The sequence below is a fragment of the Ptychodera flava genome, assembly GCF_041260155.1.
Source record: "Ptychodera flava strain L36383 chromosome 23 unlocalized genomic scaffold, AS_Pfla_20210202 Scaffold_23__1_contigs__length_28996876_pilon, whole genome shotgun sequence".
Taxonomy (NCBI): Eukaryota; Metazoa; Hemichordata; class Enteropneusta; family Ptychoderidae; genus Ptychodera; species Ptychodera flava.
This window is the reverse complement of record NW_027248277.1, coordinates 23,169,839-23,185,776: the sequence shown is the minus strand read 5'-3', so window position 1 is coordinate 23,185,776 and position 15,938 is coordinate 23,169,839. Positions and strand designations below refer to the sequence as shown.

At 36.5% G+C, this 15,938-nt stretch overlaps 1 protein-coding gene and 1 long non-coding RNA gene across 2 annotated transcripts; both read right to left on the bottom strand.

Moving 5' to 3' along the window:
* Positions 1 to 704: 704 nt before the first annotated feature.
* LOC139124329 (transient receptor potential-gamma protein-like) lies at positions 705 to 3,373 on the bottom strand. The gene is made up of 4 exons (XM_070690468.1): positions 3,331 to 3,373; positions 1,786 to 1,947; positions 1,555 to 1,623; positions 705 to 1,432 (listed from the first exon to the last, which is right to left on the bottom strand). The coding sequence occupies exons 1-4, from the start codon at positions 3,358 to 3,360 to the stop codon at positions 1,301 to 1,303; spliced, it is 393 nt and encodes a 130-aa protein (XP_070546569.1). The 5' UTR covers positions 3,361 to 3,373; the 3' UTR covers positions 705 to 1,300.
* A 1,583-nt stretch (positions 3,374 to 4,956) lies between these two features.
* Positions 4,957 to 15,699, bottom strand: LOC139123723 (uncharacterized). Its single transcript, XR_011549780.1, has 3 exons — positions 15,553 to 15,699; positions 10,124 to 10,299; positions 4,957 to 5,130 (listed from the first exon to the last, which is right to left on the bottom strand). It is a non-coding gene; the product is annotated as an uncharacterized lncRNA (long non-coding RNA).
* Between the last annotated feature and the right edge of the window lie 239 nt (positions 15,700 to 15,938).

The following is a 15,938-nucleotide window of genomic DNA, read 5'->3' as shown; positions in this document are numbered from 1 at the left end:
ATGACAAATCATTATATTGCAGTGAGCGAGAAAGCATCGCTTAACGTTTCCATTCAAATTGCTTATTGGAATAAACTTTACGGACACCCCTTGTTCTTGTATTATCTTGTAAGTGATTTAAACCCTCTTCAATTACATATATAAGAGTAAGTAAGTTAATATATGCATGAGAAAATTGGCTGTAGAAGTTGACCACTCTATGTTGGATATAATAGAATTAAAATCGCAATGCAATGTATTTGTCTATATGGATTACCTTAAGAGACAAAACAGCTGGTTTGACGAGATAATATTCAAGGTGTTAATCATTGCATAATGGCATGCATGTGAACCTTTTATGTCTAGCAGGCCGGTCAAAAGCTTCTTTGGCCTTTTAACACGAAAAGCATAAGAGTAAAATTTAAAAGTACAAATCATGCTGTAATGATTTACATGAATTATAAACGAAATAATATCCCTTCTGGCAAATATATGTAACTCGTCACTGAAATCACAGTTATAATGGCGTCATATTGAAAGATCCCTAACGACTGCTGCTTAAGCTGTCTACAAATGTAGTAAAACTAACTGGAATTTAGTTAATACGTTTGTGCACAGCATACCAATTACGTAGATTACGGCAGTCATGTCATCGCACATCAAGTTTAAATAGCTATGTCATCTCTTGAATGTTGTTTACTCAAAATACAATTTCTGGCGAACCTGTTAAGTTGATTGATTTTGGTTTGAATTCATGCTTGCACGCAATAACTAAGTCTTTGAAATATTTTGGGAAAAAAAATCTATAACTCTTTACCAGATTTAAGTATTGTAAATGGTAGAGCACTGTACTATGAAATAATGTAAGATGAACAACCTAAGACACACATCCACTGAGTGAAATCCTATAATACTTTGCATGGATTATTGCTTGAATTATAGCTGAATAGCGCATATACAAATGAATACAGTCAAGAATCCATCTGTTTTACTTAGCACACCTGTATTTGTGTGGAATCCTGTGAATTCACACGTATTATTCTATGATACAAGCAACAAAGTTAATGTGAATTTATCTGTATTATTGCCTTTTGATGCAGTGATCGAATCCTTCAGTGTCGCGTTAAGTTGCCATTTGCTTCGAAACAGAAGTATTCAATAAACGTTTGCTCAATCTCTCCTTATATAACTCATATAACTAAGAAAGACGGTGAATCTTTTTACTGCAAGAGCTTTAAAGTGAGCTGTCACAAGTGGTACCTAAGAAAATAGTTGTACAAATTTGAGAGTCCGAATGGCTTTCCCCGAGGCTCATTCTACCTTACATGTATACGACATCGCTAAGTTCATCATCGATAGTATGCGGTAAAGTAGTCGCGTGTCTGTGTACTGGCCCTTGACTGCCAAGTTTAATGTACTTGCTAACGTACTGCATGGTGAGAACACGAAGCACCTGTCAAAGAAATGCATATTATGTACTTGTTAGAAACCGTATTTCTATAAGTTGCAGTGGTCAAGAAAGTCACACACGTGGCGAAAGTGATGATGTGAACGAAGAGGAATATCACAACTCACATCTTTATAAGGCAGTTCACTATTGTTTTCGCCATGTCCGTGGTGGCACAACTCCGCAACTCCAACATTCTGAAGAGAAAAAACCAATTTTCCGTTATTTTGATTATAGCGAGTTGATACCACGAAATCAGTTGAAATAGTGATGTGCTTTTGAGATATGTGATAAGATCTCAGTTTTACAATGCTTGCAGGACGATACCGTGTGTTGTGAAAAAAATAAAAACAACATACCTCTGGACTTGTGCTGTTCGATTTGCAGAACATCGATTTGAAAATTTTCGTTATAAAGTTGCGAGTTGGGATCAAGTTGAATGGAGGTGGCAAGATGGGTCCTCTAATAAAGTCCATCCATAGTGTTGTACGACAGAAAGTCCATTCGATGTCAATGTTTTCCTACAAAAAAAACATCATTAGCTCATAGTGAGTTGAGTGCTTCGGTACATTATGTCAAATGCAGAGTGGGTAAATATTTTATGCAAAGTAACATCCTAAATACGGGATTTTATTGTTAGAAACGTCAATTTTCTATTAATATTTTTGTAACAAAAACTGGTTTGCTGTTTTCCTTGTATATCTAAGAAACGTTGTATGGACACATTTCCACATTGAGACCCATTTAAATTATGTGACACCGAGATCGCTTCAATTCGCGTAGTTTGTCGTCTGTATACATCGACATCATGACGGGGTAGCAGTAACACCCAAACAATTAGAGTGAGATAGGCATGCGATGACTGAGGAGGGTACAAATATATTTCTAATGTTTGACATTGAAAATGGCTGACATCACAGGCTGTCTTAACTCTATTGGGAAAATATTCGATTTTTGACAAAGTAAGACAGTGACATGATTCTTTCTTCAGGACATTTAAAAGGAACCCTACCCTCGATGGTAGATCAGAAAAGTATTTAAAAAATAACGCACCCGTGTCTCTCTCTCCGAGACGTATTCTACATCAACACAGCAGGAGATAAGACATATGTGAAGCAATCGTATCATTCAAATATGTAAGTGTGAGAGAATTTTTTTTCAGCGATAAATTATTTTTAAAACTGTTAATTTTAATTACACACTCGCGTTTTATTTCAAATTATTCGACACTTTCAGACAACAACGACCTGGAAAATAAGATATTTTGTCATTCTGTAAATTTTTAATGTCGACCTTGTGGAAGATCGGCCTTATTGGCCAAAAATTTTATCGACAGTAAATAAAGTTAAATAAATAAATAAATAATAAATAAATAAATAAATAAATAAATAAATAAATAAATAAATAAATAAATAAATAAATAAATAAATATTTGGGCATTAACCATAGCCTAAAAGATGTAAACAAAAAAAGTAATATTTTATGACGTCACATCAAGGTAATAAGAGGTTATATTCTTCCAGAGTGTTCAAGCTCCTACTTGAATTAATTATTATTTATATTTGAACCTTTATTCAATGAATGTTTGAATAAGAGCAGTAGAATGTATTTCCTAGTGGAGGCCTTACAGGCCTCAGAGGAATTTTACCAAATTTCAGTCAGTCAAGTATCTAAAGGTTGAAGGGATTAACTGTCAGATAATGAGGAGAAGAACTATGGATCGGTGCTTTTTGTTACTTTCGATCAATATGAGAATATTTAATATTTCACCTCACACAGTGTCTCTGTTATTCACGAAGAAAACCTGCCTCGGTGGCTCACAAATTACACTACTTGGTAATCGAAATATCCCATGATATCAAACATTGTGTTAGATCACAAGTACGTTAACTTCAAGTACATACCTTTATTTTCGTGTAGGTTTCAGACATCATAGCGATGCAGAGGTTAAACATATGATAATTATGAAGAAGCAAAACATTCCGTATAGTATATTACCGGTTATGGAGATAGCCCAAACGTTGAGATGTTCGAATTGCTTTTCAGAGGTTTCATTGACGCCAGTGTTTATCGGAGAGATAGATAACTCATCATGATAATTTGAGCCGGAGACAGACCATATTAAATTCTGTCATAGCCCTATACCACTAAATCAAAGGTAAAGTTAACAACATGTTAACATGCTAACAACATTGTTTTGATTCTGTTGAGTATCTATAAAAATATGTGATGATTTCAAAATGCACGAAGCCACTTTACTGCTTTTCAAAGGTATTTGATGGTACCTCGCTCACCGAAATGGAGATAAAGATACGAGATAATCTATTTCATTTATAAATAGCGAAAACGTGAAAAAGAAAATTGCTCATCAATTGTCAAATGAGCAGCTTGATGAAGAAAACACAAAGGAAGATATGCGATCAGAGACTGATTAATATCGCATTTATATAATGATGCGAACATGTCTTTTTGTGTATTCATCAATAGATGCATTCTTTACAATGACACTGTATTTAAAATATTGACGCTATCGTTTCTTTGGGTGTGTTTTGAAATGTAAAGGCAGTTTCTACTGCAAACCTACCTATCCCAGCTCTCTGATGCCTCGATACGTTGCAATCGCTTTACGCCATCATAATTGTAAAAAATACCAACCGCAAAAACAATGACCACAAACATGAACAAGCAACAAAAGTTCAAAACGTCTGACGACATCCGAATAAAGATCAATAGTATAGAGCCAATCTTCTTAAAAAAATAAAGATACTGAAGAGTTCGTAAATTAATAAATACAACAGTAACTACTACTAATCTTGTAAAAATTATCAATAAAGTAGACAATGTACGAAAGCCTAAAGGCGACAGCGGCAGCTGGGTAAAAATATACAAGAAATGAGCGAAAACGAAGGTTGTAAAGTTGCAAATATCAATTACATTCCAGCCGTCCCGAATGTACTTGCTGAAACCAAAGGCTATGGCTTGCTGCAGTTCATATACTAAGAAGCTTGATGCTTGCAAAAATGAGAGATAAGGGTTTATATGCCAGAGCATAATCCATAAGAAGAAAAAATTCGAGAACAAATATGAGATAAATCTAGTCTTTGGTGACATGATGAATTGTGTATGAGGCCATGCAATATGCAAAAGTGCAAGGAGGGGATGTAACAATCCACAGACAACCACTGCAAATACGGCGTAGAGGATATTCCACCAAAATCCTGGGTATTCTGACCACTTAGGTTGGCCATGTAACCATGCTGACCGCATGATTTCTTGAATGTGAGAATGACTGATAAACTGTCGGAGAAAGTACAAGCGTACGTAGGTAAGTGAAAAAAACAAAATAATTATTTGTCTTTCATATCGATTAATAACGCTGAACTGTAAAGTTTAATATAAGTAACCACAAAAATTGATAAAGCAACTTTCGCAGTTTGTGAAAGGAATGGTATAAGGGCATTTCTCTAGCCCCTTCAACTTGTATAAACATACGTCTGTCTTGACATTAAATTTGTTATATATACCTTCTTTTGATTTTTATCGATAGCCTCATTCACAGTTTTCCAACGACCATTACTCAACGAGGACAAATTAGAGTCACTTGCACCGTGTAGTACGGTCCGTAGTGTTGCCGAGTCCTCGCACATTTCCAATAATTCAACAGTGAAATCTTCCAGTTTCATGTAAATGTTCGACAAATGTACCTGTAAATTAAAAGAAACGCACACATGTAAAATATGTATCAGAGTATGAAACTAAACGGTTTATTTTTCTAGGGGTACCAGTCTTCTACTACCTGGCAGTGAGGACCATAGCGCAAATTTATAACCCTAAGGGAGATCACACGTTACCATAAATATATTGCTATCCCAGAGGCTATAGGCCGAGGGGTGCAGCGACGTGTTTCTAATAACGCGAGGCCACGAGGGGTAATAAATGGTGTTAAAGACCGAAAGAAGACGAGGTTATACGATTTTATAAATCACCATATAATTATGCTTTTAAATGTTATTGCTTTGGCTGTGTTCAGATATATAGGCACTGCAACAGCATAGTTTTAGGAGCTTACAGGGTGATTCCAAATATAGATAGCAGTAGTACCCGCAGAAGTGCATATTATTTTTAACATAAAGAAGCAAAACATATCTTTAGCATACTGTCTAGGTTACACGTGAATGATTGTTACCAATGAACTCTTCATGTTCAATTGCTGCTTGAATAGAAAATCTTACTGTTCTAGTCAGGGGTTTGATGCACATTCCCGCTCTAAACACTCGCCATTGTTTTTAACTAAACATTTGAAAAGGGAAATCATAGTTTTCGCTTCATTCTACCGCCTATATACGCTTGTTTGGCGAAATTTATTCCATGTTTCTACGGGAAACTGAAGTGTCGCTGAGGTATATGAACGAGTTCATCTTCGTCCATGAGCTGTTTCATTGGTTGATTCATATTCTCCTCTGTAGCATAGAGAAACTTAATTAGAATCTCTGTACGAAGAAACCCCTACAGTATAGTTATAAACCTATGAACCTCCTGTGTAAAGATTCCAATATTTTAAGGGCAATACACGTGTTGGTGTATCTTAAGGGTGTGATCATTACAATTATGTGACTGAATCAAAAGGAATGTAATCACCCTTATCAGATGGAAGCAAAGCTGTGTAACCACACGTGTGATGTTGGACAATTGCAAGGGCCTAGCCAAGACCAGTTGGTTTGAACTTGAAGATATCAAAAGACAGACCAAACTTTTAAGACAAGGACCTCTAAGAACGGAACAGCATTGCCACACAAGGATACCCCAAGGGATAAGCCAGCCTTACCAGACGGGGTCATAAAGGGAAGGACAAACCTTGCCAGATTGGAGCCCCCTAGGGGAGGGCCAACCTCATCTAAATGGGAGAACCAAAGCATGATCCTACATCAACAGACAAGGAGCACTAATGTTCCGAGTCAAAATTTGCGAGGGGTTACCTAAGGCGAGATTATTTTTCAGGGGCACAGAGAGAAATGATTTGATTTTTAAAATTTGGGATTTCAAAGTACAGAGTTTAACCCATACACTGGTTTATACCATACAATGCCATACCTATACTCTATTGCCAATATGAGAAGTGAGCTTTTTGCATAAGTTCATAATCACATTAAATATTGGTAGAGACTCGAAATGGTCACGTTTAGTCACCTTCAACGACATCCTTCTCCAAAATAAAGAGTGCCTCCACGTCATGGAAGGTCCCACGATCACTTGGGTAGGCGTTCCATACATGAGAAATGACGGGGCATGTGAGCGTTCACGTTATTAACAGAAAGATTTTAGTGCTCCATCATTCAGGTGATATTTCCACATTTAAATTTGTGTTGCAATCTCGAAAGATATCATAGAGACTTGCAAAGGTAAAGAAAGGTTGATTGTACAGGAAGGCGACGGATTTAGAAATCTATGTAGGAAAAATTGGACATTTTCTGATCCGTCTACGCATTTCATTGATAAACTGCCACGTGTCACTGGCATTTAAAGTATGTCTTGTTGAACTCTTTGTTGCAGTTGGGAATATAGAACGAACCTCTGGTGTAGTTCACCTAAACTCAGCATCACAGACTCAATTTCAAAGGAAAATATTTCTGCCCTGGATGTCAACTTAGATGCAATTAGACAAAAAAGAAATTTAAGACAAATTTTAGGTTCCTTCAATTAAGAGTCGACAACTTAGAAGAATATCTACCTGTTTTAAAGGCACAGTTACGTGAAGAATCTTAAAGAATAACAGATCTTGAAAAACCAAAATGCTTGTACGACCTTTGGACGATGTTCTGTAAGCTGCGGCAACTTAATGGTTCCAATAGGCGATTTCAATGCAAGAGTTACCAATCTGGATTATTTTATTGTCGGTGACACGACCAAGTATGATACTATATTGTAGATTGTTTCAGACACAATCTGTACATTCTCTCCTTCTGGGGACTCAGTTGTAACGCCAACAGGGAAAATAAGTGCAGTACTGTATAAGAAAAGTATGGTATGGTATGGATATTTATTATAGTGACATTTGCACTCGCAGCTCTCCGCTGCAACTGAGACAAAATACAAAATGCAACACTGTAAAAATACAATACGTGCAACCAGCCCACACGGGCTTACAGGTCACTTCAAAGCAGTAAAGTACAATAAATTAGCACTGGTGATACAAAAAAGTTTTCCTGACGGTATAAGCTGCTTCAACAAAGCGTGCTAACGGTCTACAACAATTTGTAAATAAGAATTTTAACTTTTCAGGGTCTGATAAGTCACTGAAGTTTGCTAATTTTCCTATAATTTTGTCATATAATATTCTACGATGATAGTCATATGCCTTACAGTAAAACAGAAAATGCGTTTCCGTTTCTGGCGTACGCAAATCACAAAATTCACAAATTCTATCTTCTACGTCTAGGTCTTGAAATCTACCCGTTTCAATACGCAAGGAAAGGGTACCTGATCTCAACTGAGCAATGAGAGACCTCTGGCTCCGACATAAATTTACCTTTAGGTACTCTTCAGGGCCATAGGTCTCTTTAAAAGTTACGTACGTACGTAGCTTGGGTTTGCTCTGTACAGAGCTAGCCCATTCCCATTTAGTGTGATTATATAATAGGTCCTTTACCATAGACAGATTACATGATACGACAGAATCAATTATGTCAGCCCTTCCTAATTCATTGAAAACATCATAAACCTCTGAGGACCAGTTATTATTATTAGTGTTAAGATCCCAAATGAAAACTTTCTTCGTGAGCCTGTTATCAGGCATCACAAGTAACCTGTTCCACATTCTTATCATATTCAACTTCCGTCTCTCCCGTGAAGAGGCCCATCCCGTATCTCCAGTAATGGCGTGAATGGGAGCAAAGCGATTAACCCCAAGGTAGAAACGAATTGCTCTACTTAGGACTGAATCGCAGCACCTGAATTTCTTAAAGCCCCATACTCCACTACAATAATCCATAATGGGAACAACTCCTACATTAAATAAATGCGAGTATGTACCAAACCCCATGTCTTTAAGGAGGGAAAATTTAGACATTATGGCACCCAGGGCTCTTCCAGCAGAATCAGCAAGTGTAGACGCAGCAAAGTCAAAATTCAAGTGCTCATGAAAAATAACCCCAAGGTACTTATACTTATCTGTATATGTAAGAGCTTTGTTTCCGAGGCAAAATTGAAAAGTACTACGTTGTACATGAGTTGGTCTAAAATGAACGACCTGTGATTTAGAATCATGAGCTACCATACGCCATTTTAAACACCAATTATGAACAACTGACAACATTGATTGTAAATTATCTGCATTTTCGGCTAAAATGACAATATCGTCTGCGTATAGAAGAATAGTATTGCAAACAATATATTTAAAGCCTTGTCACCCAAGTCATAAGCAAGGCACTGCAGTAGCACAAATACCAGGTACACAGTCAAAGAGGATATACATGATGCTGACGTGATAGAAAGTGAAACTAATCCGTATTCAGTTTTAAATACCTCCTACAGGTAAGACCACTATATTTTCGGGGGAAGGCAAATAGAGTAGATTCTATTCTAAATTCACCAAACACGCAAATGCACAGGACTGACTTGATAACTAACATTAATACTATCTATGTATGGTAATGCATATTGTCCCTCACTGATAGAGAAGCATGGGAAAATTAGTTACCAGCGACTTGTCAGTAAGATTGCAGAGCATCTTTGCAAAGCGCAACATCTCAAAAATACATCATTGAAGTCACTATAGACTTGTTAGTTGTTGGAGAATGCATTTGACGGTTTGTAAGATCCCCGTACATTGCTTAAAAAGAAGGACACGAGTCAGAACACCTGAATGTGTTCAAGATTGATGCTTTTGGTGAGACTGCTGATTCCTTCACGGATTCATCAACAAAACCTGACGATGATCTATGAAAATCAAAGTTTACACTTTTGCGTCTATCGCTCCTAGAAGATGCAATGCTCGAAGCAGGGTCGCAGAGCAAGCCGAAATGATGGTAAATGATGGTAATATGACAAATCAAGCATATTTGTTACCTGTAACTCGAGTTTCATGCACTTACGTGATCATCAGATAACATATATTACTTTGTTTGTTTCGTTGGCTTGCGTTTGCTCACATATTTTAAGTTGGGTATTATTCTTTCTTATTGTAGGTTTCGAAGAAGTTCGACAATTGTAATGAGTTTTAATTTATTATGAATACTTTGTCTGTTAGAAAAAGATTGCACATCTTAGACACATTGAACAACGTATTGCCTGTGATGGGATCCACCATAGTATCTCGAATCATTTGCTCCTAGATGGAAGTTCCAAACAATAATGTAATGCTTTCTCGTTTCAAACAATAATGTAATGATTCCTTGTTTCAAAACAGGCTTTAACATTATTTGTAGGGAGAGAGAGAGAGAGAGAGAGAGAGAGAGAGAGAGAGAGAGGGGGGGACAGAGACAGAGTCAGAGAGATAGAGAGACAGACATAGAGATAGAGAGGGAAATGAGGGAAACAGGAGACATACATATACATATACCACGAGCAAGTTAACAAAATTAAAAACAAAGTAATAATGAGATCAGGATTAATATGTTAGATATTTATACATATCACCTTCATAATTTAACAAGTATGATTGTGATTCATTGATTGCAATAGGCCTTGTATGTCACTCACGTTAGAGGTGCTGCAAAGACCACCAGTTTTCTCCATTTTGTGAAGTCTCTCTGAAATCCCAAAGGCTGTAAGCAGAGGATCATCACTGGTAAAACAAATGTAGGCCGGACTAGATATCGCTGCATAGACCTTGAAGAGCTGAAGCTTTTCAGCTATATCGATATCCTCTATCTTATCTGTACCAATGTAAGTGGAACCGACAATTAAATAAGATTTGTTGTTGTTGTTTGTGATACATACCAAACCATACTGTTGAGAGAACTTTTGATTGTTATAGGCAGATAACTCGGAAAACTTAGGAGAGGATCAGAAATTTAAAATATGCTTGTGTGTGCCGGAAAGGACAAAAATGGTGCAATTCATGAGTGCCGCAGTCAATGACGTAGCTGATTCAGTAGCTTAGTTGCACCATGTGTCATTCCTACCAATGTTGGAAGAGTTGCGCATCGAATGCGTTGCAATCCGGGTGGAAGACATGGTTGCGTGATTTGTAGACACGCAGAACGGACAGTCAGTCGTTCATGATACTCATCCCGACCTTGTTTATGTGACAAAAACTGCTGCCTCACCTACCGGTTACATCGGTGTCATCCACAGAGAAAAAGCATGCTGGCGAGAATACAATGTGAAATCATCACGGGCAGGGCATTGTAGAAATGGATGAAGAACAGACTGCACATTTGCATGTATTATGACCCTCAATTACATAGTTTACAGGAGATGGAAAAGATATTCACTCTCATAATAACAAATAACAGTGCCTACAAAGTGCTATTGAGTATGGCTGTGTGAAGTGAACAACCTAGTCTAACACGTTGCGATTTGGCAACAAGCAAAACTAATGTGATAAGTGTGTTAGCTAATCAAGATTCAGACCCAGCCAGAGCAGTTCCTGTTTGGGCTAAGAATGATTCAGGGTGCAATGAAAACTGCAAATAGGTATAATCGATTTGTGTGGCTCCTTAGGCTACTAAAACATGTACCAACACAGTAATGACCACGTGTCAGTTGCATGGAAGTTTAGTCGTTTATCGCTCTATTATACGTAATTGAGTAATTTGTAATATTGCAACATTCAACTATCTGGCACCTAACACTTTTGACCAATTTAAAATATGAAAACCCAATTATCACAAATTAGTTCCAATCGTGTTTCTTTGAAAGTTCAAAAGTCAAATAAACAAGTCATCGTTGGTGACACAGTCCCCACTTGCTAATGGGTACTTTGATTACAAGTCATCAAAGAGGATAGAGTCCTCTTCATTAATTAGGTCTGTGATAAAAATACTTTGATACAGATGGCGCTCAATGGGCAAGAATGAGTTCCATGGTGCTGAAAACATAAAATCAATGTAGGCCACCATCCTAAAGGTTATTAAATGAGTCAACTAGGAATTAATCAACAGGATGTTGCAAAACATTTTTGCATCATATCATAACACTGATAGATTATCACTGGTACCATATTTTATAAAGTTTGATGCAGTGCTTCCGGACATTCACCCTGAAAACAAAAGTTCATCATGTAAATGCAAATTGGCAATTAATCTAATTTATTGGATCGTATCACAAAACAAATCGACGTGCATATCTATGACATTGGTCAATGTCCTTGTACCAGCTATGAATAAAATCGGCTGAAACATGTCTGAGTTATGGCTGTGTACATGAAAAAATAGTGACAATATCACTGTTCGCTCCCATATAGTTATCAAAACAAGTCAACAATTGTATGAAACATGGACATACATATACAGACAGACTGACATAGACAGACTGGCACAGAGTGATGACATTGACCCCAAGTGTGCCTTGACCCATGGAGAGTGATAAAGATATAACAAACAGCTGGATGTAATGATAAAATAGTTAAGTATAGGCTTATAATACAGGCACTGAGAGTGAATATGTTACAACAATTTGATTAGTTTCTTTTCCTTTTCTACTTCTGTGATAATATTTAAGACAATCAATCTGCAAGGCAGTTTATGTATTGACAAATATGTTATATTTTACAAGTACACAGTAAACTGTTCTTGATTTTTCATTTACAATATTTGACATAGACTGAAATACATAACATGCAACCAATGTTTACACTTTGCCCATACACCAGATACATGGAGAAATTTCAACATACAATCATCAACTCAGAAACCCTACATGGAAAAGTAAACATTGTTTTCTTCTAGAACAGCTGGTGCATCCACATCTGGAACAACTTACAGACTTTAACCAATTACACAGGATGGTGACACAATAGATAAAGTTAAACTGTGGTGAACTTGACTATTCCTTTCAAATACTTATCTAACGTGACATCTTAAACTAAAATACACTGCATGGTTAATTGTGCACAAAAATACATCGGGATGGACCATTTGATAAGGGATGGTGTCTGGAAGATCGATGGGGTACATTATCTTTTTTATCCGATCCATTGTACATTCTTTTTTCCCCGCTCTCCCACCTTTTCTTTTTGTCAAACCTTCTCTGGCTGAATTTTTTATTGGCATTTGTTTGGAATTTTTTCAAAATCTGCCAGGATTTTTTACCGCATTTCAACACCAAATACAGTTTACCATATCAAATGCTTACTAAATCACCACATTATATACTCTTAGTTCCAGTAGGTATAAAATTACAAAAAAAATCTTAAAAATACAAAATGAAAGATATCCCAGTAAAACTGAAAGTTTCGCAAAGTTGCCCCAAAAATTCAAAATTCCGGATTTCAACTTAATTTCAATATATCTTATTAACAAAAACCCTAAGGACCGGTTTACTAAATATCAAAGCAATCAGACTGATAAATTTTGAGAAACAAATATTTTGACCAAAAATGAGAAAAATTGAACCCAAAATAAAAAATTGCAGATTTCATCCTAATTTTAAATATATCTAATTAACATAAACCCTAGGAACCTGTACACTAGATATCAAAGCTACCAGATCAGAAGTTTTAGGAGAAAAAAAATCTTTTGACCAAAAAAGGCAAAAATTGCCCAAAAATAAAAAAAATTGCCAGTTTCAACATACCTTCAATACATTATATTGAGATTAATCTTAGATTCCTGTATACCAAATACATGTATCAAAGCTATCAAATCAGCATGTTTTGGATTACAACTTTTTTTATCAAAAATTGGGAAAATTGCCCCAAAATTACAAATATGACAATATCAATACAATTTGTACAAGCATGACTGAGGTCATTCTGAGGAACATGAATATTAAGTTTCATAGCAATCAGACGAGCGATTTCAGAGAACAAGATTTTTTGACTAAAAACGGAAAAAATACCCTACAACTATAAACATGCAAATTTCATCCCATTTTTTGCATATATAATTTAGAATACCTAAAGAAATCTGCATACCAAGTTTCAACCAAATCTGACCAATGCTTACTGAGTATTAGCACTTTGCAGGATTTTTCCTTTTTTCCCTCTCATTTGCATATTTTTGGCACTGACAAGTTCACTTGAACAAATTCACATCTCCACCCCTAGGTGCACCTGTACACCAAATACTAAGACAGTAGGTGCTACGGTTTAGGAGTTTTTGATGTGGACGGACTAACAGACATACATACATACATACATACATACATACATACACACAGACGCCATTTTGCCACCTTATACGAATACCTCCCATTTGCATATATACATATGCATAGATGGGAGCGTAAAAACAATTGCCAGTTTCAACATACCTTCAATACATTATATTGAGATTAATCTTAGATACCTGTATACCAAATATCAAAGCTATCAAATCAGTAGTTTTTGGATTAAAATTTTTTTTATCAAAAATTGGAAAAAATTGCCCCAAAATTACAAATATGACAATATCAATACAATTAGTACAAGCGTGACTGAGGTCATTCTGAGGAACATGAATATTAAGTTTCATAGCAATCAGACGAGCGATTTCAGAGAACAAGATTTTTTGACTAAAAACGCAAAAAAATACCCTAAAAATACAAACATCAAAATTTCATCCCAATTTTTGCTCACGTAATTTAGAATACCAAAAAAAATCTGCATACCAAGTTTCAACTAAATCTGACCAATGCTTACTGAGTTTTAGCAATTTGCAGGATTTTTCCTTTTTCCCCCTCATTTGCATATTTTTGGCACTGACATGTTCATTTGAACAAATTCACATTTCCACCTCTAGGTGCAGCTGTACACCAAATACTAAGACAGTAGTGCTGCGGTTTAGGAGTTTTTGATGTGGACGGACTAACAAACATACATACATACATACATACACACAGACGCCATTTTGCCACCTTATACGAATACCTCCCATTTGCATATATACATATGTATATATGGGAGCGTAAAAATCGTAATAAAATGGCCGTAATAAAATAGTCGTAATAAAATAGGTCAATGTCCTTGTACCAACTTTGAATAAAATCGGTTGAGACATGCCCGAGTTATGGCTTTGTACATGAAAAAATCATAACAAAATGGCCGCACGGCAGCCATATTGGATCGTATCACAAAACAAATTAACGTGCATATCTACGACATAAGTCAATGTCCTTGTACCAACTTTGAATAAAATCGGTTGAGACATGCCCGAGTTATGGCTTTGTACATGAAAAAATCGTAACAAAATGGCCGCACGGCAGCCATATTGGATCGTTAGTAATCCTTGTACCAACTTTGAATAAAATCGCTCCAGGCATCTCTGAGATATCTGCGTGAACGGACGGACGGACGCACGCACGCACGCACGCACGTACGGACATGACCAAACCTATAAGTCCCATGGACGGTGTCCGTGGGGACTAAACAATCATATGTCAATTAAGATGTTATTGATAGAGACTGTGACAGGAAGGTTGTCAGTTTTTTGCTCATGAAAATTTTGCAGGGCTACTCTTTTTCTCGCAAAGGCTTTTGGCGGGTCACTATTTTTCACCCAGCGTCATGTTGAAAAGCAGCGCCCTTCTGTAGTTTATCTCAAGTCCCTTGGGGGCAGTCTTTAATCATTTTAGAGGAAAGTATTGCCAAATGGTACTTCAAAGTGTCAACTCCAACCCAGGGCCGTAGGGTACAAAGGGTTAATGAAGAATTTCAGGATGTAACATCTTATATTTGATGAATGGGGGGGGGATAAGAACGAATGCTCCCTAACCGTTAAATCTTCCTTCATACTCCGTCAAAGCAACTGAAACTTCTCCTAACTTGTATTATTTCGAGTATAACGTCTAAAAGAGGCAAAGAAGATCTTTTTGATGTCCAATTTGTACATGTATGTACGTACGTACGTATGTGTGTATGTATGTATGTATGTATGTATGTATGTATGTATGTATGTATGTATGTATGTATGTATGTATGTATGTATGTATGTATGTATGTATGTATGTATGTATGTATCATCATGTAGAATTCATAATATACATACGTATGGATATTTGTGGTTCTTTCAGTCTCTGAGCTCCTTGACTTAGTAGATAGTAAACCATTTCAAAACTGTTATTCTCTGCTGCCACCTGCAACGCAGTAACCATAATTCCATTGCTTGAGATTGTCTGATTGATGTTGAAGTTTCTTTCCTGAGAAGAGAAAGGGAGAGCAGGTATATAAAAAGACATACTGATCTGGGTAAGTAAGTTTTCAAACAGAGTGTACGAGATATAAGAAGCTATCTCACACTTAACTAGCCCTTAATTCCGTAGGCGCGGAGTTCAAGGCCATGTTTGTGTACTGTGAGTTCTATGGCCTCTCACACTGCCGCCATGGTGCCATCGGTAGAAGAAAGTACACTGACATTTGCTGCTCTCACTTTCA